The 27,298-nt window shown below is 41.8% G+C and overlaps 1 protein-coding gene across 2 annotated transcripts; it reads right to left on the reverse strand.

The window, feature by feature from the left end:
* On the reverse strand, positions 1-26,789 carry LOC133572612 (SPRY domain-containing protein 4). Of its 2 annotated transcripts, XM_061925441.2 has the most exons (6): positions 26,683-26,789; positions 26,016-26,221; positions 25,900-25,942; positions 11,861-11,944; positions 10,840-11,082; positions 1-1,350 (listed from the first exon to the last, which is right to left on the reverse strand). In XM_061925441.2, the coding sequence occupies exons 2-6, from the start codon at positions 26,040-26,042 to the stop codon at positions 836-838; spliced, it is 912 nt and encodes a 303-aa protein (XP_061781425.1). In that variant the 5' UTR covers positions 26,043-26,221; positions 26,683-26,789; the 3' UTR covers positions 1-835. The 2 variants fall into 2 exon arrangements, with proteins under 2 accessions (XP_061781425.1, XP_061781424.2); XM_061925440.2 differs by having other exon boundaries at positions 26,016-26,744.
* Positions 26,790-27,298: the final 509 nt, after the last annotated feature.

Below are 27,298 nucleotides of genomic sequence, written 5' to 3' on the forward strand. Positions count from 1 at the left end.
ATTATTTTGAACAAAACACTTGAACCTGTGAAATGTGGCAACAAAATAAGCCTGAGATTAAAATAATGCAGACAGAAAGAAAATCACAAGACAATTACAAATGTACAAAAGTAGACGGTGGCTTATGTGGCACAGTGCTGGTTTTAAATCAATTCTCGGCCTCAGAAGACATTTGATCTATTCAGGGATTCTTGGCTTGAAAGCTCCTTCAGCTCACTCCTTTTTACCGTCACCTGCTGTCTTTAATTCATGCATGCTGTTTTCTCTTTCCCCCACTCCCGGTTCGCTTGCTCTCTGCTGTCCCTTTTGAAGTTTTCGGGAGCCCTGTGGTTTTCAAAGGGTCAAAAAAGGGCAGCCCCACTGTCCTATCGAAAGGCAGAGCATGGGGCAAACATGTGGTACCACCTGTCTCTGCTGCTCTAAGTCAACGCCACCGGTGTTACTGTACTCGCACCTCACTATCTCGCCCCCTGCTGATTATACCTTATTCCCGCAGCTTGGCAAAAGCCCGCACTTATGGTTTTAGTGCTCATACCCAAGTATACGAGGACGTGCTGATATAGTGTGAGGACCCCTACCGTCTGACAACCGTCACACTGAGACAAATCAAGGCGTCCCGCTGTTAGAAGCCCACCCATTTCTCACACTTTACAATATAGGACTCATTCCAGCCCAAGCCCCGATCAGCGGGGGTCACACCGAGAATGGAAGGAGGGATCCGCAGGTCCTTCAAGATGGAACATTTGCCTTTCAAATTGCAGCCATAGATCAAACCTTTCTGGGGATTTGAGAGTCTGTCAGTCAGTGGATGTTTCCATTGTTGAGAAGGATTGTCTTATTTAGGCCCGGTTTCCTGTTCCCCAAGCCCATAGGGATTTGTCCCCCGGTGTCCACAGGAGCAGTGTGATCCAAAACCAGGCATCGAACTGGAGTTTGCTGCAGACATCTCCTCAAACTTCTGAATCACTTTACCCACTGATCGGAAGATGATATCCTTTTGCCATCGACCTCTACTGGACCCACAAGGGTGTCTGTAGGTTGAGTTTTTACTGAGGAACACATAGGGGGGAGGCGGGAGGCCGCAACGCAACCGTAGCCAGCCCTGGCCGAGGCCCAGAGTAGGAAGCACTCCCGAGGCATTGAAGCACGTAGGCAGGGTGACGAGGTGCTCTTGGGTCACGAGGTTGTAGAAGCTAAGAGTCCCCCCTCCAAAGTTAAGGAAGAGTCCGAGAGTTTTGATCTGAGGAGGGACTGTTACAAGCGGCTCCCTGCAACCATCGTAAACAGCGCAAAACGAGAAACCATGTCTTTCCAGCCACCAGCCTTTAGAATTGTGCAGTGAGCTCACACCTGAAACAGACAGGATAGTGCATCAGTATGAATCCTTAAAACAGGGGTAGGGTTGGGCGTTGATGAGAACCTGGTCTTAAAATTAAAGTTGAAGTACCAATTATTATTACACACACACTATGTGTGGTGAAATGTGTCCTCTGCATTTGACCCATCCCCTTGTTCACCCCCTGGGAGGTGAGGGGAGCAGTGATCAGCAGCCGTGGTCGCACCCGGGAATCATGATTTAACCCCCAATTCCAACCCTTTAAGTGCTGAGTGCCAAGCAGGGAGGTAATGGGTCCCATTTTTTTTATAGTCTTTGGTATGACTCGGCTAGGGTTTGAACTCACGACCTACCGATCTCAGGGCGGACACTCTAACCACAAGGCCACTGACATTCCGAATCTCTCAGAACCATCAACATTTTTAAATGACAATTCATTTTTTCTTTGCTCAAAGAAGCTTTTACTGTGTATCTCCATACACTGTGTGGGGCCGCTCCTCTAAATCAACAATCCGCTATTGCGGCAAATATAGTACAGTATATTTCTTACAAGTGATAATAATAACCGGAGGACAAGGCTAAATAATAATTCAGCGGAACCTCTATTTACGAATCAATCTTTGTGTCAGTGTATAAACGTTTTATTCACCCATTGTATTGTCTTACAGCGCCGCCATTTTGTGTCTGACTGCACAGCGAACGTGGGTGAGCTGATCCATATGCAAAATTCTGCTGTTAGTTACTGTGCTACTTTTAATGCTATTCAAAAGCCTTTTTAAGACATTTTCTCGATTTGCTGGTTCAATATGAGTCTAAAGAAAACAATAGAGATACGTGGTTGAAAAATTCAAGAGGTATCCACAGTTTACTCTGCTTTCCCTGCCTTCCACTCCCTTCTGCTTCATGGCAGGAAGACTAATTGACAATGTAAAGTGTTTTTACTCCTGTCATTGTAGTGACCTGTCTGTTCAAGTTAAGGAGTTTTGTGATTTCAAGCTAAGTGCACCACTGGGCTAGTGACAGTGTGTGCGCATGTCAGCAGGGCGGTGGAGAATGAGGACATTTTAGCTAGTTGTTGTATTGGCTTTGTTATTAAATAGAAAGTTGATCCACCAGCCCCTTCCTATGTTTGTTTGATATAGAGTTCAGTATAGCACTTTATATTTTGTTCAAAGTACAAACTTTTACTAAAATGTGGACTTTTGTCGATGCTGTAACCAACGTTCCCTCTAAGGTGCGCCTGTGCAATTGTGCACTGCTCAAGCGTCCTCTGCGCACAGCAAATCTATGTCACGCACAAAATCAAATAAAAAAATAAGCGCATAACAATTTTCGACACACGGACACGACAGAGAAAACAGTTTTCGTCATCATTGTTCAAATATTGTAACGTCTGTCGAGACACTTTGAGGACATGAATTCCATCTATCACATTACTGAGCAAAACTCTTTATTGTCCGCCATAAACACATCACCAAAACATTAGTAAAAAAAATGATATCTAGCAAAACCGGTCATTTTCTGCAGTACAAACCAGACCAAAAGCAACTTTGGTATATCAACAGCAGCCGCTCGCTCTTTCTCACTTGCGCCAACACATGCACATATGGCACTTAGCCAGTGATGCGTTTACAGCCACACAAAAAGTCGGACAACTCCAACACCACACATAAAGTGTAATTCTAGGTCGTTACACTATGATTTACCAATCAAATGTGTGCTTATTTTAGTGTCATTTATTAGGAATCTTAATTTATAAATATTAATCATGAAATGCTGTTAGTATATTAAATAAATACTAATAAAAATATATTTTTTACAAACAGGAAGTTGCAGGAATGTACACATGATCCCCTGCTTACATCTCATTGTGCAACATGTGAATGTTTTAATGGGAACTAAATGCAATGTCTGAAAGGGGTACCAATTATTTCCAAAGCAGGACCTCCACCCAGACAAACAATACAAGTACACAGTTCATGAAAAACAATATTTTTTGTTATGGTCATTGTAAGTGGGCCTAAACACTAATATTAGAAAATAATCTCATGGAAATGACTGCTGTCATTTGATTATAATAATAAGAGAATGTTGTCTGTCTATCTGTGTTGGCCCTGCGATGAGGTGGGGACTTGTCCAGGGTGTACATCGCCTTCCGCCCGAATGCAGCTGAGATAGGCTCCAGCGACCCCGAAAGGGACAAGCGGTAGAAAATGGATGGATGGATGGATGGAGATTTAACTTGTTATTTATTCAGGTTTGGGACAGGTGTGCTGCTGGTGTAGCCACAGTGTGCACGTCTGATGTTGCTCCACATGGGCTCCACTGAATGCTCAGGGAGTTTTTGCGTTTGCTCACACACATGAAAAATTAGAGGGAACATTGGCTGTAACCCATTATTCCTATTTACATTGTCTCTTATCGATAACTTGGCTTCAATATACAAACTTTTCTATTTACAGACCCTGTTCAAGAACCAATTAAGTTTGTATTCCATTTGCTGGCTTATAATTCTGCAAAATCGTATGTCTAAACACATAATCCCTTGCACTGGTGTCTCAGGCTATGTGCTTTTTTTTAATCGAGTGTGACTGCAAAATAACCCTACTAACTCTCCATCCCTGTCACATGACCATATGAAGTAGGCCTGCAAGTGTTTGTCATTGTGTACAGATGTTGCTTTTTTAAGCAATTCAATAACAACGAGATGATTCAACCCTTAGGAGTACGATGTAGTTTTTTAGTATTTTTAAATATATTTGTCTTTACCTTTATATCGCACCATAAAAACTGTTTATCTTGCCTTGCTTTCCTATTTTTCCAATACAACCTCACGTATGACAGTATTTTTCCATTTGAGCATATTACATTAACACATCAGGCCTTACAGCTAATTTATGCCATGCGTGTGTGTGCGCGCGTGTGTGTGTGTGTGTGTGTGTGTGTGTGTGTGTGTGTGTGTGTGTGTGTGTGTGTGTGTGTGTGTGTGTGTGTGTGTGTGTGTGTGTGTGTTTGTGTCTTTGTACGTGTGCGTGAGCATATGTATGTGTAAATGTGTAATGAACCCTTCTTATAACTTACAATGCAATTATAAAATGTATGATTCGAAAAAAACTTGTGCATTTAAATTTAGCAAACAGCAAACATAAATGTAGTCAATTATTGGTAGTTATTATATATATGTATATATATATATATATATATATATATATATATATATATATATATATATATATATATATATATATATATATATATATATATATATATATATATATATATATATGTATATATGTATATATATATATATATATATATATATGTATATATGTGTGTATATATATATATATATATATATATATATATATATATATATATATATATATATATATATATATATATATATATATATATATATATATATATATATATATATATATATATATCAGACAGTTACCAATACAGTTACAGTAATATATGCTATGTAGGGGAGAGCTCTAGCTTTCCCGTCACACTTTTACAGACTAACAAATGTTTGTGTTGGATAAAAGCCACGTTGAGAAATTCTGAGAAGCAGAATATTTACAATTGGACACTAGAACGCAAACTTCTTACACCAGAGAAAACTATGTAGGTGAGCGCTGATCCTAATTATATAAAATGCCATACTTTAATGTGATAGACAGCACCCTCTGATGGAGAGATATCATGAGTGTGACAACCAGCCCCGTTCTTCCCCACACAACCTTTCAAAAACATGTTTGTCTTTTTCACCTAAAGAAATTGCACACATTGTTGTATTCATTTTTGTTATGTAGGTTAAGATATTTTATAAATTGTGCTCCAAAGTGTGGCTGATCAATTTGAATTTGTTGTTATTGAGTTTTAATAGTACATTTCAAAAATATCTATAGTTTAAAAAAAATATTATTATTATTTTTTTATTTCAGAAAAATGTATGCATGTTAAAAAAATATTTGTTGTAATTGAATCTATACTTCTTTCATGTTAGGTTTTATTCAATATTAATAAGGATACAGTGTTATGCAGAGGTGTACTTATAACAATTTTATCGACCAATGATACTATTCATAGTTGCGGTGGATAGTGGGGGTGGGGGTGATGCAAAATGTTTTTTTCCTATGGGGAGTGTAACAGAAAATAATAATATCTAATATCAGTGATTCTCTGATTGCGGTATGCTGGCTCCGTCTAGTCGGACGCCAAATAATCCCTTGAATAAAGTACAGTGTTTTATGTTCCTATATTTTTTGCAAGATGGCTGCAACTGTTCCTCTCTGCTGAAAGGCCTAATGAAATCCACTAAAATCATCAAAATGCACTGACATCCAACAAAAGTCAAGATTGCTCGAAGAACAATGACTACCAATGCAAAGTTAGCAGCTGAAATGGCGGGAATTAAAGATTCCCTAAACTTTATGTCAAGGGAACTTAGTGAAGTGGTGGAACAACAGAGGGAACTGACAGGCCTCATGGAGGAGATCAGGCAGCTAAAGGCTATCATCCAACACAAGAATGAACGGATTGAGCTTGTAGAACAAAGGGTGGATGACTTGGAACAGTATTCCAGGACTGATGATCTTGTGGTCACCGGCCTGGAGACCAGGCATCGGAGTTATGCCCGGGTTGCGCCCACCTGATGACCAGCATGGTGAGGATGCACCATCTGAGGAGCTTGACACCCTGGAGCAATAAGTGGTACGCTACATGAAGAGTAAACATATTCCTCTGGACAGTCAGCAAATATCAGCAGGTCACATTCTTCCAAGTAAGGACAAAAAAACCAAGCCTAAAGTCATCATCAAGTTTGCAAATAGAAAGCACAAGGTGGAAATTCTGAAGGAAGCTAAGAAACTTAAAGGCACTGGAGTTTATCTAAATGAGCACCTCACAAAGAAAAATGCCGAAATTGCTTGGACCGGCCGGATCCTCAAAAAGCAAAATAAAATCCAATCGACCTGGACCAGAAATGGAAATGTTTTCATCCGGACGAACGGACGACCAGAACAACAATGGCCATAAATTATTTAATGGAGTGTGTAGCTGTTGAGATAGAATTAGAACAAAACAGAAACATTGTTGTTGCATGTGTACGGTATATAGAAAACCAGGATCACAAGTAGAAACCTTCATGGATAAATTAGAGGAAATGTATAATGGTCTAAATAAAAAAATAACTCTCGTAATTTGTGGAGATTATAATATTGATCTTCTAAAGGAAGATTCACATGAACAAACCTCAGATTTTTTAGAGGTATTATATGAAATAGGGCTGTACCCATTAATTACAAAGCCTAGCAGAATAACCACAACTATCCATCCATCCATCCATTTTCTACCGCTTATTCCCTTTGGGGTCGCGGGGGGCGCTGGAGCCTATCTCAGCTACAATCGGGCGGAAGGCGGGGTACACCCTGGACAAGTCGCCACCTCATCGCAGGGCCAACACAGATAGACAGACAACATTCACACTCACATCCACACACTAGGGCCAATTTAGTGTTGCCAATCAACTTATCCACAGGTGCATGTCTTTGGAGGTGGGAGGAAGCCGGAGTACCCAGAGGGAACCCACGCAGTCACGGGGAGAACATGCAAACTCCACACAGAAAGATCCCGAGCCCGGGAACCACAACTAGTGTAACCTTAATAGATAATATCTTTACAAATGTTTTAGGGATTCGCATTACTACTGGGTTAGTGATAAATGACATAAGTGATCATCTGCCTATATTTGCAATATTGGACTATCAATTGCCTAAAAGAGCATATCATCAAATACTTAAGAGGAAAAGAAGTGTCAATCATATTAACAAGTTCAGGAATGACCTATTAAAACAAGAGTGGAAAGAGGTGTACACAGACGATATAAACACTGCCTATGATTATTTTCTTAAACATTATATTACTCTGTATAACAGACCTGGGCATTCTGCGGCCCGCGGGCCACATCCGGCCCTTTGTGCGTCCCTGTCCGGCCCGCGTGACGCCAATCATAAATGACAAAATAAATTATAAAATGTATCTATGTCGAGTGTGCAATACAACGATGCTGCTTTTGTTTTGAAAAGCGTTATTTGTATTACTTCCGTGTGAACGTATGCGCGTGTGTGATTGTGAGTGATTGTGAACAGCGGCAATCATAAATTACAAAATAAAGTTTAAAAAACATCTATGTCGTGCGTGCAATACAACTGTGCTGCTTTTATTTTGAAAAGTGTTATTTATGGGCGTATGTCCGTGTGTAACCTGTGAGTGAAGGTGCACAGCGACAAGTGATGAGACGCTAAAAAGAAAAAAAGTTGATGACGAATGCTGTGTTTACAACAAGACATGGACTGCCAAGTATTTCTTTACAGAAATTAAAGGTAAAGCCGTGTGATTAATTTGTGGTACACAGGTTGCTGTGTTTAAAGAATATCATTTGAATCGCCACTACACGACAAAGCACGAGGAAAAATACCGGAATCTGTCTGATGAAGCACGCGCAAGGGAGGCTGATGCGTTGATGGTAAAACTGCAAACCCAACAAGGACTTTTTGCCAAATTTCATACCCCCAGAGATGCAGCTGTCAGGACAAGTTTTGTCATTTCTCACAAAATCGCCAGAAAAAGTAAGGCGTTTTCTGATGGAGAGTTTATTAAGGAGTGCTTATTGGACTTATGCTGATAATCCCGGAGACTTTGACTGTTTTTCGCTGGCTTTGCATGAGAGCTGCGATGTACGTGACACCTCCCAGCTGCTCATCCTCTTACGTGGAATAACTACAGACTTTCAAATCACGAAGGAGCTGGCAGCCATGCAGTCAATTAAAGAGACAACCACATGTAATGACTTGTTCACATAGGTAAATGCGTGTTTGGACATGTTAGGACTGAAATGGGACAAGCTGGCAGGTGTGACAATCCAAGCCAATCCACTTTATTTATATAGCACATTTAAACAACAAAATGTTTCCTAAGTGCTGCACAACAATATTAAAAACAATGTTCAAATATTATCCTTAGCTCCACCAATGACTGAATAAAAACAAAAAATAATTACATATAAAACCAATATAAAAAACAATATAAAATAAATATGATTAAAAACGAATTTTAACAACAGATGGTTGTCCAAATCTGACGGGGAAAAATGTTGGATAATGCAGGATAAAGTGACAGAAATGAACCCTGTGCAGAAATGGAAATTTTTGCATTGTATTATACATCAGGAAGTGTTGTGTAAGACAGTGTTAAAAATAAAACCATCAAAAGCAATCTGCTTTTGTATAAAGTTAAGTGAGGTTAAATGAAATTATTATTATTAATTATTATTATTATTATTTATCTTACGGTATATCAAAAATAATATTGAGCAAAATTTTATTCAAATATTGTCAATGTGGCCCTCGAGCAGTGCTCGGGTTGCTTATGCGGCCCCCGGTAAAAATTAATTGCCCACCCCTGGTCTATTCTATGCGCCTTATAATGCGGTGCGCCTTATATTGCGGTGCGCCTTATATATGAACTAAGTTTTAAAATAGGCCATTCATTGAAGGTGCGCCTTATAGTGCGGAAAATACGGTATATACTTTTGGAGTTAGAGGAGTTGCACTGGGCTGGTTAACCAGCTATTTACAACAACGACAGCAATATGTTGAGATTGATGATTATAGGTCAGAATGTATGACTAATGAATGTGGAATTCCACAAGGTTCAATTTTAGGACCCAAACTTTTTATTTTATATATAAATGATACAGTACGTATTATTCGCAGACGATACAAATTTATACTGTTCAGGAGATGACTTGAAAATATTGAAGAGGAAAATGGCTAAACTAAAATTGTGGTTTGATGTAAATACACTTTTTTTTTATTTGGAAAAGACTAAATTTATGGTATTCAGTAATAAAATAATGGTAGAAGTTAGTTTATCCATAAACAATGTGAAAATTGAAACGGTGTCTGAAATCAGATTTCTTGGGGTCATCCTAGATGAAAAGTTGACATGGAAAGCTTATATATTGCATGTGAAAAATAAGCTATCTAAAACGTATTTATTTTGAGCAAGTTTCCTGTATAATACAACGAGAATGTTATACTGCTCAATTATTCTACCTTATTTCAAATATTGTGCAGAAATATGGGGGAAATACATATCACAGCAACATAGTGCCTTTATTTCTTTTACAGAAAAGAGCAATTCGTATTATTTTTAAAGTAAGATATAGAGACCACATAAATCCACTCTTCATTAGTTCAGGATTATTAAAACTATAAGACATTGTAGAATTGCATACTGTATTAGTGATGTTCAGAGCTAGAAATAAAGTTCTTCCGAAGGACTTACAAAAGTTATTCGTGTTCAAGTCTGAAGATGAGAATCACAGAAGGCCGTATGATTTTAAACATCCAAGAGTGCGAACAAATTTGAAACAAATGTGCTTGTCTGTTGCTGGTGTGAAAGCATGGAATTCTCTAAAGAAATACTTAAAAAGTTGCAAGAACCTTTTTTTTATTTAAAAAGAGTTACAAAAAGAGACAACTGGAATTATATCAAACTGATTTTTGAATTTGATTGGACGTGTCATTGTGAAAATGCTTAAACGAAAATTAAAAAGTATGTTGGAGTTCGGGTGTTGGAGGAGGGAACAATGATAAAGTCATCTAAAATCATTTGTTTTAAAAAAGGGGGCAGATACATATAAGAATATTATTCTTCCATTTGCTCCTTTCTGATCATGGAAATGTATAAGAAACAAAAAACAATGAAAGTGTGAACTGTACATGGCTTGTATATATGCATTTTCATGAAATGAATAAATGATGATGATGATGATGATGATGATGATGATGATTCAAACACAGCGTTACTGTTCAAACTGTGTGTAATGTTGTAATGGCCAAAAATATTAAATGTACATGTTAAATAAAACTTCTGCCTTATTTTTTTAATGAATACTTAGGTCTATTACGCTTCTTTTAATATTGGTGGTGGTACTGAGAGAGAACCAAGCATTTTCTCAGGTGATACTTGGCAAACAAAAGTTTGAGAACAATTGATCTAATCTATTTTAATCTAATCTAATATGCATTTTTAAAAGCATCTTGAAGGAATTAAAAGTAGTTTTAATTGAATGTATATTGTCTTTTAAGGTCTATGGATGACATGACAATAAATGATAAATGGGTTGTACTTGTATAGCGCTTTTCTACCTTCAAGGTACTCAAAGCGCTTTGACACTACTTCCACATTTACCCATTCACACACACATTCACACACTGATGGAGGGAGCTGCCATGCAAGGCGCTAACCAGCACCCATCAGGAGCAAGGGTGAAGTGTCTTGCTCAGGACACAACGGACATGACGAGGTTGGTACTAGGTGGGGATTGAACCAGGGACCCTCGGGTTGCGCACGGCCACTCTCCCACTGCGCCACGCCGTCCCTATGACAATAATAATAATACTAATAATAATGATGATAAACATTCTTACCAATTTTATAGATGGAGCTGTTGTAGACATCTACCTCCCAGTAATATTGGCCCTGAGCAATGATGACATCAGCGCAAACCTGAGGGAGGTCCTGCGTAACGCCAAGGTCAGAGGTCGTCATCAACCTCCTGACATTTGGAAGTGGACAAGTAGGGCTTATTCCTCGGTAAGTGACAATGAGCAAGGAGTTGGAAAGGTGGAGGGAGGTGGGGGCAGTTAATGGGTCCAAAGCAAAGCGCAAACCTAAAGAAAGTGTCAGATGTCAAAAATGAAGCAGAAACACAGTATACTATTTTTTTCTAGAGATGTCCGATAATATCGACCTGCCGATATTATCGGGCGATAAATGCGTTAAAATGTAATATCGGAAATTATCGGTATCGTTTTTTTTAATTTGTTTTTTATTTTTTTATTAAATCAACCTAAAAAACACAAGATACACTTACAATTAGTGCACCAACCCAAAAAACCTCCCTCCCCCATTTACACTCATTCACACAAAAGGGTTGTTTCTTTCTGTTATTAATATTCTGGTCCCTACATTATATATCAATATATATCAATACAGTCTGCAAGGGATACAGTCCGTAAGCACACATGATTGTGCGTGCTGCTGGTCCACTAATAGTACTAACCCTTAACAGTTAATTTTACTAATTTTCATTAACTACTAGTTTCTATGTAACTGTTTTTATATTGTTTTACTTTCTTTTTTATTCAATAAAATGTTTTTAATTTATTTATCTTATTTAATTAATTTTTTTTTTTAAAGTACCTTATCTTCACCATACCCGGTTGTCCAAATTAGGCATAATAATGTGCTAATTCCACGACTGCATATATCGGTTGATATCGGTATTGGTAATTAAAGAGTTGGACAATATCGGAATATCGGTTATCGGCAAAAAGCCATTATCGGACATCCCTATTTTTTTCCTTCAGTTTATGCTAATAAAACATATTTAACATCCAATTACTGTACATAGACTCTTTTCTAAGTTTGGGACTCATGCTTTCTTACCAAAAACAGACCTCTCTATCTCCTCCTCCTGTAGATCCACATTGCTCTCAGCTGGTGGTATAGTGAAACTGCAAGCACTGGAACCTGAACATTATTCACAGTCAGAATGATCCACATCCATAATTGTATAAAGCAGAACCATCTACATTGTTAATGAGTAATGTATTGTTATTTCCAATGTGCTCTGTCGTGGACATACTACCCCTATGTTGTCATATAAACAGATATAGATGGCTGATGTAAAAAATGCAGGAATGCATGTGTGTTAGAGGAAAAATATTTTTTGCAGTCTCATTTATGATATGATGGCCACTGCAAAGAACCTTGCAAAAAATAGATATACATATATGCAAATGAACTGCATTTGTTTTCTGGGTCCCAAGAGCATATGCACATACAGTACATGTTGTGCTTAATTAAGTCAGCGATTAAATATATTAAACAGAAAGATAAACATTCCATCTGTTGGACTTACTGGTGAACTGCCAGTCTGTTGCATTGAGGTGGTAGGTCAAAAATATCAGTGGGACACAGGGGCCGTGACACCCCTTCCAAAAAGTTATCCCCTCAAAAAATTGTTTTGTAATGTTTATCGAATGCACATTGTTGTACATTCTAGAGACAACGATTACCGGTAACACCCTGGATTGTAAATAATGTAAATAATTCAATGTGATTATCTTGTGTGATGACTGTATTATGATGATAGTATACATCTGATAGTATATATGTGTATCATGAATCAATTTAAGTGGACCCCGACTTAAACAAGTTGAAAAACTTATTCGGGTGTTACCATTTAGTGGTCAATTGTACGGAATATGTACTTCACTGTGCAACCTACTAATAAAAGTCTCAATCAATCAATCAATGACAAACCGCGGTAAGACTCCCAATAGTTAGTATTTTCCGCACTATTAGCCGCACCTAAAAACCACAAATTTACTCAAAAGCTGACAGTGCGGCTTATAACCCGGTGCGCTTTATATATGGATTAATATTAAGATTCATTTTCATAAAGTTTAGGTCTCGCAACTACGGTAAACAGCCGCCATCTTTTTTCCCCGTAGAAGAGGAAGTGCTTCTTCTTCTACGGTAAGCAACCGCCAAGGTAAGCACCCGCCCCCATAGAAGAAGAAGCGCGCGGGTATTACGTTTAATTTCCTTTGTGTGTTTACATCTGTAAAGACCACAAAATGGCTCCTACTAAGCGACACACTGTGGTTCTAGCTTGCCATGCTAATGGCCAGAAACTTCCACCCATGGTGATATTCAAAAGGAAGACCTTGCCAAAAGAGAACTTTCCAGCCGGCGTCATCATAAAAGCTAACTCGAAGGGATGGATGGATGAAGAAAAGATGAGCGAGTGGTTAAGGGAAGTTTACGCGAAGAGGCCGGGTGGCTTTTTTCACGCAGCTCCGTCCATGTTGATATACGACTCCATGCGCGCCCACATCACAGATGGTGTCAAAAAACAAGTGAAGCACACAAATACAACACTCGCCGTCATTCCGGGTGGATTAACCAAAGAACTCCAACCGCTCGATATTGGTGTCAACAAGGCATTTAAAGCATGACTGCGAACGGCGTGGGAACAATGGATGACCGAAGGCGAACACACATTCACTAAGACAGGGAGACAGCGCCGGACGACATACGCCAACATCTGCCAGTGGATCGTAAATGCCTGGGCGGATATTTCGGTCTCAACTGTGGTCCGAGCTTTCCGGAAGGCAGGATTCACGGAACTGCCGGAAAAACAACAGCGACACTGACTCTGATGACTTCGACGAGACGGAGCCGGCCATTTTAGATCCCGTAATTCGCCCAACTTTTTAATTCGGACACCGAAGGAGAAGAATTCGAGGGATTTATGAATGAAGAATAACTTCAGAAAGTGAGTGTTATGTTTATTTTGTGTGTTGTGACATTAACGTTCGAGCAACATTAAGTTATTGCTATTGCTCTGCACTATTTTGAATTTTACTATGTTTGTGATTGCACATTTGCACATTACCGTACATTTTGGGAGTGAACAGAGTTGTTAGAACGCTGGTTTTTAATATATTATTAAAGTTTAACTGACCTATCTGACTGTTTTTTTGACATTCCCTGTAGCGCAGTTAGATGCGGCTTATAACACGGGGCGGCTTATAGGTGGACAAAGTTTTGAAATATGCCGTTCATTGAAGGCGCGGCTTATAACACGGGCGGCTTATGGTGCGGAAAATACGGTATTCACTTTTCAAATGTTAATTATCGTAAAACCATGATTACTGCACTCTGCATGTTGGTACTGCTCATTTCCTGGGGTAGCAGCTAGCGCGCTGATCGCAAGCTGGCAATTCGTCTGCTGATCACCATCTATTTCAAATGCTAACATGAACACAAGTAACAATGTATTCTGTCCTAAGATAGAGTGGTAAATATGAAGATCCATAAATGGATGTGTTTACAATAGGAAAATAACACACGTAACGTTGCATAAACCGGAAGTGAAGATATATAGAACATATTTAAAAACTACAATAACAATAATAGGGCTTTCAAAAAGCCAGAACAATATTTAATGTTTATTCTGCAAAGGAAATGTGTTTTGTCTGTTTATTTGTTCATTCAGTAAAATTTCTCGTTTAATGTGTGTTCCTAAATTTGTGTTGGACGTCTTAGATGAAGAGAGCAGTTATGATTTTGGTTTACAGCGTAAACAACTAAAAACTAAGGTTTTGGGCATTGTTTTCTCTAAACACATACATTTCTGTAAATATGGCCAAGGACGCGCATTATTGTGGGTTTCCTGCACGTCATCTTCATCACTAAAGGAACAATCTAATCTGGGGGAGAGAAGCCCTGTGCCACTTTCAAGTATGTTTCTTTTTTTTTGAGTCGTCAGCTTGAAGCGTCCCTCTGTCTCCAACTCCCTCGTCGTCATGTGACATGAGTGCGTGACTGTTATGATTTTGCTTACTAGTTTCGATGACCCACCTTATCTTGCCTCTGATTGGCCAGTCCGTAATGTTTCGCCCTAAACTTAGCCAATTGTGACTCTTCATACGAACACCAACCAATCAATCATGTTTTTTCTCCGTATATACACTGCATCGATGTTCTCATTTATCCAGGTCATTGTATTTTCTCCAGATTTTTTGGGCTTGGATTCGCAGTCCATTTTCTCTCTTTGTAGCTTGTAGCTTTGATGTAAACTACCTCGCAACATGGGTCTAAAAGTAGCTAAACGACAGGAAAAGCTACTTGTTAAAAAAGGAGCTAAACTACTGCCAAGCTACTGGAAAATGTATTTAAGCTATGTAGCTTAGCTACATGTAGCTTGTTTCTGCCCATCACTGTATATATTTATATACACAGTATATATATATATATATATATATATATATATATATATATATGGACATGGGAGGAGTTCGGGGAAGCCATGGAAAACGACTTCCGGACGGCTTCGAAGCGATTCTGGACCACCATCCGCCGCCTCAGGAAGGGGAAGCAGTGCACTACCAACACCGTGTATGGTGCGGATGGTGTTCTGCTGACCTCGACTGCGGAAGTTGTGGATCGGTGGAGGGAATACTTCGAAGACCTCCTCAATCCCACCAACACGTCTTCCTATGAGGAAGCAGTGCCTGGGAAATCTGTGGTGGGCTCTCCTATTTCTGGGGCTGAGGTTGCTGAGGTAGTTAAAAAGCTCCTCGGTGGCAAGGCCCCGGGGGTGGATGAGATCCGCCTGGAGTTCCTTAAGGCTCTGGATGCTGTGGGGCTGTCTTGGTTGACAAGACTCTGCAGCATCGCGTGGACATCGGGGGCAGTACCTCTGGATTGGCAGACTCAGGGTGGTGGTTCCTCTCTTTAAAAAGGGGAACCGGAGGGTGTGTTCTAACTATCGTGGGATCACACTCCTCAGCCTTCCCGGTAAGGTCTATTCAGGTGTACTGGAGAGGAGGCTACGCCGGATAGTCGAACCTCGGATTCAGGAGGAACAGTGTGGTTTTCGTCCTGGTCGTGGAACTGTGGACCAGCTCTATACTCTCGGCAGGGTCCTTGAGGGTGCATGGGAGTTTGCCCAACCAGTCTACATGTGCTTTGTGGACTTGGAGAAGGCATTCGACCGTGTCCCTCGGGAAGTCCTGTGGGGAGTGCTCAGAGAGTATGGGGTTTCGGACTGTCTGATTGTGGCGGTCCACTCCCTGTATGATCAGTGTCAGAGCTTGGTTCGCATTGCTGGCAGTAAGTCGGACACGTTTCCGGTGAGGGTTGGACTCCGCCAAGGCTGCCCTTTGTCACCGATTCTGTTCATAACTTTTATGGACGGAATTTCTAGGCGCAGTCAAGGCGTTGAGGGGATCCGGTGTGGTGGCTGCAGGATTAGGTCTCTGCTTTTTGCAGATGATTTGGTCCTGATGGCTTCATCTGGCCAGGATCTTCAGCTCTCACTGGATCGGTTCGCAGCTGAGTGTGAAGCGACTGGGATGAGAATCAGCACCTCCAAGTCCGAGTCCATGGTTCTCGCCCGGAAAAGGGTGGAGTGCCATCTCCGGGTTGGGGAGGAGATCTTGCCCCAAGTGGAGGAGTTCAAGTACCTCGGAGTCTTGTTCACGAGTGAGGGAAGAGTGGATCGTGAGATCGACAGGCGGATCGGTGCGGCGTCTTCAGTAATGCGGACGCTGTATCGATCCGTTGTGGTGAAGAAGGAGCTGAGCCGGAAGGCAAAGCTCTCAATTTACCGGTCGATCTACGTTCCCATCCTCACCTATGGTCATGAGCTTTGGGTTATGACCGAAAGGACAAGATCACGGGTACAAGCGGCCGAAATGAGTTTCCTCCGCCGGGTGGCGGGGCTCTCCCTTAGAGATAGGGTGAGAAGCTCTGTCATCCGGGGGGAGCTCAAAGTAAAGCCGCTGCTCCTCCACATTGAGAGGAGCCAGATGAGGTGGTTCGGGCATCTGGTCAGGATGCCACCCGAGCGCCTCCCTAAGGATGTGTTTAGGGTATGTCCGACCGGCAGGAGGCCACGAGGAAGACCCAGGACACGTTGGGAAGACTATGTCTCCCGGCTGGCCTGGGAACGCCTCGGGATCCCCCGGGAGGAGCTGGACGAAGTGGCTGGGGAGAGGGAAGTCTGGGCTTCCCTGCTTAGGCTGCTGCCCCCGCGACTCGACCTCGGATAAGCGGAAGAAGATGGATGGATGGATATATATATATATATATATATATATATATATATATATATATATATATATATATATATATATATATATATATGTCTTAATAAGGTTATCCAAAAAATAGTGCTCGATACCGTAGTAGAGCGCAATATATGTATGTGTGGGAAAAAAATCACAAGACTACTTCATCTCTACAGGCCTGTTTCATGAGGGGGTTCCCTCAATCATCAGGAGATTTTAATGGGAGCATTCACATACCATGGTTTATATAGGGCACAGAGTGGGTGGGTACAGGCTGGTGTAGGGGCGTGGTGATTGGCTCATGTGTTACCTAGGAGGTGTTTCCGTCTGTGGCGGCATGCTGATACAATTTCGCTGCGCTTGTTGAGGGATGACAGGTCTGGACGGTATATGATGAACAGTTTCTCTTTCAAGCATAGGTTGCATCTTTTATTACCACTATTGTAAGGTGTGCTGGATGCAAGAATTTGCCATGTTATTGAATATTCAACATTATTGTCTTTGAGGTCCCAAATGTGTTTGCTGAGTTCTGTGGTATTCCGCAGGTTTTGGTTCCTGAAAGAAGCCTTGTGATTGTTCCATCTGGTTTTAAACTCTCCCTCGGTTAATCCTACATATGTGTCGGATGTGTTAATGTCCTTGCGTGTTACCTTAGATTGGTAGACAACTGATGTTTGTAAGCACTCCCCGTTGAGAGGGCAATCAGGTTTCTTGCGGCAGTTACAGCCTTTGTTGGTTTTGGGGTCGCTCTGTCTGGGGGCCGACGGCTCATTTGCAATTGTTTTGTTGTGGTTTGAGATAATTTGTCGTATATTGTTCATACAGCTGTAGCTCAATTTAATGTTGTTCTTGTTGAATACTTTTCTTAGGCTGTTGCCTTTGGGAAAGTGTTTGTCAATCAGAGTGAGGAATTTGTGGCCAATGTTAGTTGAGACGTTTTTGCTGTATGGGGGGTTGTACCAGATGATGTTGTTTCGTTTTCTGTTCTTTTTTGGTTGGTTTCCTGGCGTGGGTTCATAGGTGAGGGTGAAATTGTATCCGCTTTCATCAAGGGCTTTTTGGTACGGGGGGGTTGCTTGGTCAAATTCAGCTTTGCTAGATGACAGCATCGATAGCCTTTTATTAATTCCGGTAGGTATTCTTTTCGTGGTGGTGGGTGGGTGGTTGCTGTCATGGTGCACGAATTGGAGTGTTGTGTTGGATTTCGTGAATGGTTGGTAGCTGTTATTTCTCAGGTTGAAAGTGACGTTGAGGAAGTTGACGGTTTGCTTGTTGGCTTCAATCGTGATCCGTACGCCGTTCTCTTTGAAAATTTGGCATATGCGCTTCTTGGTATTCTCGCTGCTCCTTGGCGAGGCGCGACACACTGCCAGTCCGTCATCACGGTAAATACCAAGGTTCAGGTTGAGGCTAGCGAGCTGGGAGAGGAGGAAACTCCCAACGAGTTCACACGTTTCTGCTCCGTCAAAACTTCCCATAGTGACGTCAAAGCACAACTTTATCTCCTTCGATATCGAAGAATTTTACCCTTCCATCACGCAAGACCTACTGACTCAAGCACTAGACTTCACCTCAGACTACGACTCAATCACAGGCAACGAAAGAAACATCATCATCCACGCAAAAAACTCCATTCTCATCCACAACAGTACACCATGGCAAAAAAAGAACAATGCAACATTTGACGTCACTATGGGAAGTTTTGACGGAGCAGAAACGTGTGAACTCGTTGGGAGTTTCCTCCTCTCCCAGCTTGCTAGCCTCAACCTGAACCTTGGTATTTACCGTGATGACGGACTGGCAGTGTGTCGCGCCTCGCCAAGGAGCAGCGAGAATACCAAGAAGCGCATATGCCAAATTTTCAAAGAGAACGGCCTACGGATCACGATTGAAGCCAACAAGCAAACCGTCAACTTCCTCGACGTCACTTTCAACCTGAGAAATAACAGCTACCAACCATTCACGAAATCCAACACAACACTCCAATACGTGCACCATGACAGCAACCACCCACCCACCACCAAGAAAAGAATACCTACCGGAATTAATAAAAGGCTATCGATGCTGTCATCTAGCAAAGCTGAATTTGACCAAGCAACCCCCCCCCGTACCAAAAAGCCCTTGATGAAAGCGGATACAATTTCACCCTCACCTATGAACCCACGCCAGGAAACCAACCAAAAAAGAACAGAAAACGAAACAACATCATCTGGTACAACCCCCCATACAGCAAAAACGTCTCAACTAACATTGGCCACAAATTTCTCACTCTGATTGACAAACACTTTCCCAAAGGCAACAGCCTAAGAAAAGTATTCAACAAGAACAACATTAAATTGAGCTACAGCTGTATGAACAATATACGACAAATTATCTCAAACCACAACAAAACAATTGCAAATGAGCCGTCGGCCCCCAGACAGAGCGACCCCAAAACCAACAAAGGCTGTAACTGCCGCAAGAAACCTGATTGCCCTCTCAACGGGGAGTGCTTACAAACATCAGTTGTCTACCAATCTAAGGTAACACGCAAGGACATTAACACATCCGACACATATGTAGGATTAACCGAGGGAGAGTTTAAAACCAGATGGAACAATCACAAGGCTTCTTTCAGGAACCTAAACCTGCGGAATACCACAGAACTCAGCAAACACATTTGGGACCTCAAAGACAATAATGTTGAATATTCAATAACATGGCAAATTCTTGCATCCAGCACACCTTACAATAGTGGTAATAAAAGATGCAACCTATGCTTGAAAGAGAAACTGTTCATCATATACCGTCCAGACCTGTCATCCCTCAACAAGCGCAGCGAAATTGTATCAGCATGCCGCCACAGACGGAAACACCTCCTAGGTAACACATGAGCCAATCACCACGCCCCTACACCAGCCTGTACCCACCCACTCTGTGCCCTATATAAACCATGGTATGTGAATGCTCCCATTAAAATCTCCTGATGATTGAGGGAACCCCCTCATGAAACAGGCCTGTAGAGATGAAATAGTCTTGTGATTTTTTTCCCACACATACATATATTGCGCTCTACTACGGTATCGAGCACTATTTTTTGGATAACCTTATTAAGACATATACTCCGCTCCAAATTGACATTTGTTGAGCACTGTACGACGATCAGAAATGGAAAAATTCAACATCGACTACTCCACGAAGAACATTCCCATACCCGCGCAGAATGACTACAGGCTAAGGCTCATAGAAAAGATGGAACACTTCCTAAGAAGGATGCGGTGGAAAGCACATTTTTTCCTCCACCCTGAAACAAAAGGAACGCAAAAGAAAACTTACGGATTCAAATCTACCAAGAACCCACCCACAGTTGAGGAACTAAAGGATTTTGAGAACGACATGCTCAAAATGATACAATCAGTCAAATTCAAGCCAGTCCGCAACCCACTCCTCACCAAGCTGAAAAATGACAAGGAGCGCATCAAGAAAGTAAACAACCTCATCATAGCTGCCGATAAAACCACAAACTTCTACAGAATGGACATACCAGAACATAACACCTTACTGGACAGAAGCATCACCAAATCATACAAAAAAGCACAACCCAACACCTTACAGAACATCCACCTGGAAAATAAAAGGATCGCGGCTGAACTGGACATTGAGGACAGGGTGGACGCCACAGCCAACAAGGAAGCCTTCATCACATTGAAGGATCACAAACCCAACTTCGCAAATAACCCAACATGCCGACTAATAAACCCAACTAAATCTGAAATAGGAAAAATCAGCAAAATAATCCTGGACAGAGTCAACACAAAAATCAAGGACAAAACACCACTCAACCAATGGAGAAATACAGCAGCAGTAATCAAATGGTTCAACAACATCCAAGACAAACAACAGCACAACTTTATCTCCTTTGATATCGAAGAATTTTACCCTTCCATCACGCAAGACCTACTGACTCAAGCACTAGACTTCGCCTCAGACTACGACTCAATCACAGGCAACGAAAGAAACATCATCATCCACGCAAAAAACTCCATTCTCATCCACAACAGTACACCATGGCAAAAAAAGAACAATGCAACATTTGACGTCACTATGGGAAGTTTTGACGGAGCAGAAACGTGTGAACTCGTTGGGAGTTTTCTCCTCTCCCAGCTCGCTAGCCTCAACCTGAACCTTGGTATTTACCGTGATGACGGACTGGCAGTGTGTCACGCCTCGCCAAGGAGCAGCGAGAATACCAAGAAGCGCATATGCCAAATTTTCAAAGAGAACGGCCTACGGATCACGATTGAAGCCAACAAGCAAACCGTCAACTTCCTCGACGTCACTTTCAACCTGAGAAATAACAGCTACCAACCATTCACGAAATCCAACACAACACTCCAATTCGTGCACCATGACAGCAACCACCCACCCACCACCACGAAAAGAATACCTACCGGAATTAATAAAAGGCTATCGATGCTGTCATCTAGCAAAGCTGAATTTGACCAAGCAACCCCCCCGTACCAAAAAGCCCTTGATGAAAGCGGATACAATTTCACCCTCACCTATGAACCCACGCCAGGAAACCAACCAAAAAAGAACAGAAAACGAAACAACATCATCTGGTACAACCCCCCATACAGAAAAAACGTCTCAACTAACATTGGCCACAAATTCCTCACTCTGATTGACAAACACTTTCCCAAAGGCAACAGCCAAAGAAAAGTATTCAACAAGAACAATATTAAATTGAGCTACAGCTGTATGAACAATATACGACAAATTATCTCAAACCACAACAAAACAATTGCAAATGAGCCGTCGGCCCCCAGACAGAGCGACCCCAAAACCAACAAAGGCTGTAACTGCCGCAAGAAACCTGATTGCCCTCTCAACGGGGAGTGCTTACAAACATCAGTTGTCTACCAATCTAAGGTAACACGCAAGGACATTAGCACATCCGACACATATGTAGGATTAACCGAGGGAGAGTTTAAAACCAGATGGAACAATCACAAGGCTTCTTTCAGGAACCAAAACCTGCGGAATACCACGGAACTCAGCAAACACATTTGGGACCTCAAAGACAATAATGTTGAATATTCAATAACATGGCAAATTCTTGCATCCAGCACACCATACAATAGTGGTAATAAAAGATGCAACCTATGCTTGAAAGAGAAACTGTTCATCATATACCGTCCAGACCTGTCATCCCTCAACAAGCGCAGCGAAATTGTATCAGCATGCCGCCACAGACGGAAACACCTCCTAGGTAACACATGAGCCAATCACCACGCCCCTACACCAGCCTGTACCCACCCACTCTGTGCCCTATATAAACCATGGTATGTGAATGCTCCCATTAAAATCTCCTGATGATTGAGGGAACCCCCTCATGAAACAGGCCTGTAGAGATGAAGTAGTCTTGTGATTTTTTTCCCACACATATATATATATATATATATATATATATATACTGTATATATATCCATCCATCCATCCATTTTCTACCGCTTATTCCCATCGGAGTCGCGGTATATATATATATATATATATATATATATATATATATATATATATATATATATATATATATATATACATATACACACAACAAACCCCGTTTCCATATGAGTTGGGAAATTGTGTTAGATGTAAATATAAACGGAATACAATGATTTGCAAATCATTTTCAACCCATATTCAGTTGAATATGGGTGCTTTTTATGGTCTGGGAGCTCAACAGCAGGGAGGAGCTAGAGTCTCCCAGGGTATCCCAAGGCGTTTCCAGGCCAGCTGGGAAACATAGACTTCCTAACGTGTCCTGGGTCTTTCCCGTGGCCTCCTACCGGCTGGACGTGCCTTAAGCACCTTCCCAGGGAGGCTTTCGGGGGGCATCCTGACCAGATTCCCTGACCACCTCATCTGACTCCACTCAATGTGGAGGAGCAGCGGCTTTACTCTGAGCCCCTCCTGAATGACATTTTTAACCTATCTCTACGGGAGTACACCGCCAGAGGAAACTCACTTCGGCCACTTGGACCCGTGATCCTGTCCTTCTGGTCATGTTCCAAAGCTCATGACCATAGGTGAGGATGGGTACGTAGAAGGACCGGTAAATTGAGAGCTTTGCTTTGGGGCTCAACTCCTTCTTCTCAACACAACTGATCGATACAGGGTCTGCCTCACTGCAGATGCCGAACAATCTGCCTGTCGATCTTACGATCCACTCTTGTCTCACTTGTGAACAAGACTACGAGGTATTGGAACTCCTCCAGTTGGGGCAAGAACGCCTTCCTGACCCCGTGAATGGCACTCAACTCTTTTAAGGGCGAAAACTGTAGACTTGGATTTAGAGGTACTAATTTTCATCCCGGTCGCTTCATACTCGGCCACGAACCGATCCAGTGAAAGCTGAAGATCCGGGCCAGATGAAGACAGCAGGACCACATCATCTGCAAAAAGCAGAGACCTAATCCTGCAGCCACCAAACTGGATCTCCTCAGCTACTTGGTTGCGCTTAGAAATTCTGTCCATAAATGTTATGAACAGAATCGATGAAAAAGAGCAGCTCTGGCGCAATCCTACCCTCACTGGAAACGGGTCTGATTTACTGCCTGCAATGCGGACGAGGCTTTGACACTGATATTCTCTTAGCACTCCCCACAGGACTGCCTGAGGGACACGGTTAAATCCCTTCTCCAAGTCCACAAAACACATGTAGACTGGTTGGGCAAACTCCCACGCACCCTCAAGGATCTTGTCGAGAGTATAGACCTGGTCCACAGTTCCACGACCAGGGCCTAAACCCCACTGCTCCCCCTGAATCCGAGGTTGGACTATACAGCGTAGCCTTCTCTTCAGTATACCTTACTGGGAAGACTGAGGAGTGTGATCCCGGGATAGTTGAAACACACTTTCTCGTTGCCCTTTTTAAATAGAGGAACCACCACCCCGGTCTGCCAATCCAGAGGCACTGCCCCCGATGTTTACGCAATGCTGCAGAATCTTGTCAACCAAAACAGTCCCACAGCGTCCAGAGCCTGAAGGAACTCCGGGCAGATCTCATCCACCCCCGGGGCCCAGGCAACAAGGAGGTTTTTAACTACCTTGGCTACCACTAGAGAGTGCCCAGGCACTGCTTCCTCATTAGAAGGAGTTTTGACTCATTTCCAACACGAAAGCAAAGCTTTGGTTAGTGAGCAAAGAAACAGGCAGCGAATGCCTGGAATATATCAGCCCTACAAAACGACAAACATCCCTTTTAATGCCATCCCCTGGCACAGCAAACTGGCCCCCCTTGGATTTAGTACCCCCCTTTGCAACTGACTGCTTGACTTCCTCACAGACAGACCCCAATCTGTGAGAGTGGGCAACAACACCTCCAGTGCCATCTCCCTGAGCACCGGCTCCCCCCAGGGCTGCGTCCTGAGTCCGATGCTGTTCACGTTGATGACCCATGACTGCTGCGCCAGGTCCACTACCGACCACATTGTGAAGTATGAGGACGACACGACAGTAGTGGGCCTCATCCGTGACAACAATGACATGGACTACAGGGAGGAGGTGAAACATCTGGTTGACTGGTGCAAAACCAACAACCTGGTCCTGAATGTCAACAAGACCAAGGAGATCATCGTTGACTTCAGGAAGCACCAGTCCAGCCACGCTCCACTCTACATCAACGGCACAGCGGTGGAGATAGTAAGCAGCACCAAGTTCCTGGGGGTGCAGATAACTGACAATATAACCTGGTCCCTACACACCGGAGCTCTTGTAAAAAGAGCTCAGCAGCGCATGCACTTTTTGCGTCGGATGAAAAGAGCACCTCCCTCTGGAGCCTGCAATGCCTCAGACTGGAAGTCTCTCCAGAGAGTGGTGAGGACGGCGGAAAAGATCATCAGGACTCCTCTTCCTCCTATCCAGCAGATCGCAAAAAGCCGCTGCCTGACCAGGGCTCAGTAAATCTGCAAAGACTCCTCCCACCCCCACCAAGGACTGTTTTCACTGCTGGACTCTAGAAAGAGGTTCCGCAGCCTCCGAAGCAGAACCTCCAGGTTCTGTAACAGCTTCTTCCCTCAAGCCGTAAGACTCTTGAATGCATCATATCCTCAACTCCCCCCAAAAATGGATTAACTCGCTGGAATAAAAAAGACAATATAACATACATCCATAAACGTGGACGCATGTGAAAAAGTGCAATATATTATCTGTACAGTAATCTATTTATTTATTTATATATATTTATTTATTTTATATATATATGTTTATATTATATATATATACTTATTTATTTATATATGCACCGTATTGCTTTTTTATCCTGCACTACCATGAGCTTATGTAACGAAATTTCATTCTTATCTGTGCTGTAAAGTTCAAATTTGAATGACAATAAAAAGGAAGTCGAAGTCGAAGTCGACATGTTGGTGTGTTTACGACATATTCAGCCCGGTTAATTTGAATCAAAGCATGTTTTATTCTCTTTTACACGTAGCATTTCTTAGCTGTTGCCTGTTAAGCGTTCGTTTAAGCTCGCTGCATTGCATCTACGAACAATGTAACAGTAAGAAGCATGTTGTCGGTTTACTTCTAGTCATGGCTAACCACAAAATGAATGAGTATTATTTTCAGAGAGATAGCGCAGAGATCAAAGTATTTAAAAGCAACTATGGGCTTGTTTTTTTCAGTGTTGCGAAGCTGCAAAGTGTGGAATTTGGAGGCAAGCTATTTTGACATGAATGGCGTGCTTATATCCGGAAAAAAAAACCAGGCAAAATATGACAACTGTCCATGGAGTTAGTGAAACATTCTTGATGCAGTAATGTATGAAAGGTGCAAGTATTGCTTACAAAAACTCACATTGCGCTGTGTCTTCATTTGCAACCAGAGAGTAGGTCTCCCCCTGACAGAGGACAGTGGGGCAATATATAAAATCAAAATACCCAATGTGCTTCAATCGATTTGAGAACTCTTACTTGCAGTTGATGTGGTTCAGAAGCCATCTCCCGTCTGCCAATCTCATCCTGGCTGGCACGTGCGAACTTCAGGGTGGGATATCGCGGGAGACAGGACAAAGCAGACGACCACGTCTCGCAGGGCAGCTCCACATGGTAGCCACACAGTGGACACAACACAGAGCAGCTCAAATCATGTCGGGGGGACCGACCAGACCGCTTGGCCTCTTGGGCAGACATACAGTGCACACACATGGTATGAGAGCATGGCAGGATCAGGGTAACATTATTGGGTCTTTTACAAGCAGGACACTCGGACAGCTCCTGCAAACAATCTGTGTCCTTATTGTCATTCCCGTGGATACGTTTATTTTCTTTTTCATTTCTTCTGGGACAAAAAGCCAGTCCTGACATTATGATAATGAAAAAAATTCCACTCCCTCATATCTTTTTCTGTCAACAGTGTTGGAATGAAAGTATGTTTCTCACCATGTGACGTTTGGAAAGAATACAAAAAAAGGGAAAAAAATACAATAATTCCATTTACTGTGTGAAAGCGTGACTGTTTGTAAATGTCACCAGGCCTCAGGCATCAGCTTTTTATCCTTTTTGTCAGATCTCTTGGTGTGCAGGACAGATATCCCGCTGAAGGCAAAAAAAAAAAGAGAGACAAAATTCACTTTCATACCTCTGCAGAAGACTTAAAACTGAAGGATGCAAAGAAGACGTCCCAATGTTGTGCTAACTCCTCTGTTGTGGCTGCATTAGGTAGAATGAGAGCTGATAAAAGAGAATAAGAAGGGGGTGGTCGTGACAGAGGAGTGCAGCCTTTGAAAAGGCACTTACTGCTTGGTGTTGCTACGGTAACTGATCTTCCCATAGAGAAGGGCCGCCATACAAAATTATGTGCTGCAAGGATCTCTTTTCTCGCATAAATCTTATTTGGGTGTGTGTGTGAGCATATATAGTTAAATGAGCATTATTACCTTAGATTATGTATTCATCAGAGCCGTTTTGCTGATAGAACAAAATAAGACAGTTTATTGTTTAAATATTGCAAAGATTCCTGCCATGGTTTGAACAATAGGTGGATTGGTGAATTGATTGAATTGTATGGATACCAAGGTAATATTAATACACGTGCCATCATGGAAAGAAAAAAAATGTAAAAAGAAAAAAAAAATTTAAATTGTTATATGTATCCAGTGATTATACTATTAAGTTATTTTCCATTTAACTTCACCAGTTTTAGATTATTTTTATTCAAAATCGCTGAATTTTCACATTTGCTGTTCAAATACTGA

This window comes from Nerophis lumbriciformis, linkage group LG30, assembly GCF_033978685.3.
Source record: "Nerophis lumbriciformis linkage group LG30, RoL_Nlum_v2.1, whole genome shotgun sequence".
NCBI lineage: Eukaryota > Metazoa > Chordata > Actinopteri > Syngnathiformes > Syngnathidae > Nerophis > Nerophis lumbriciformis.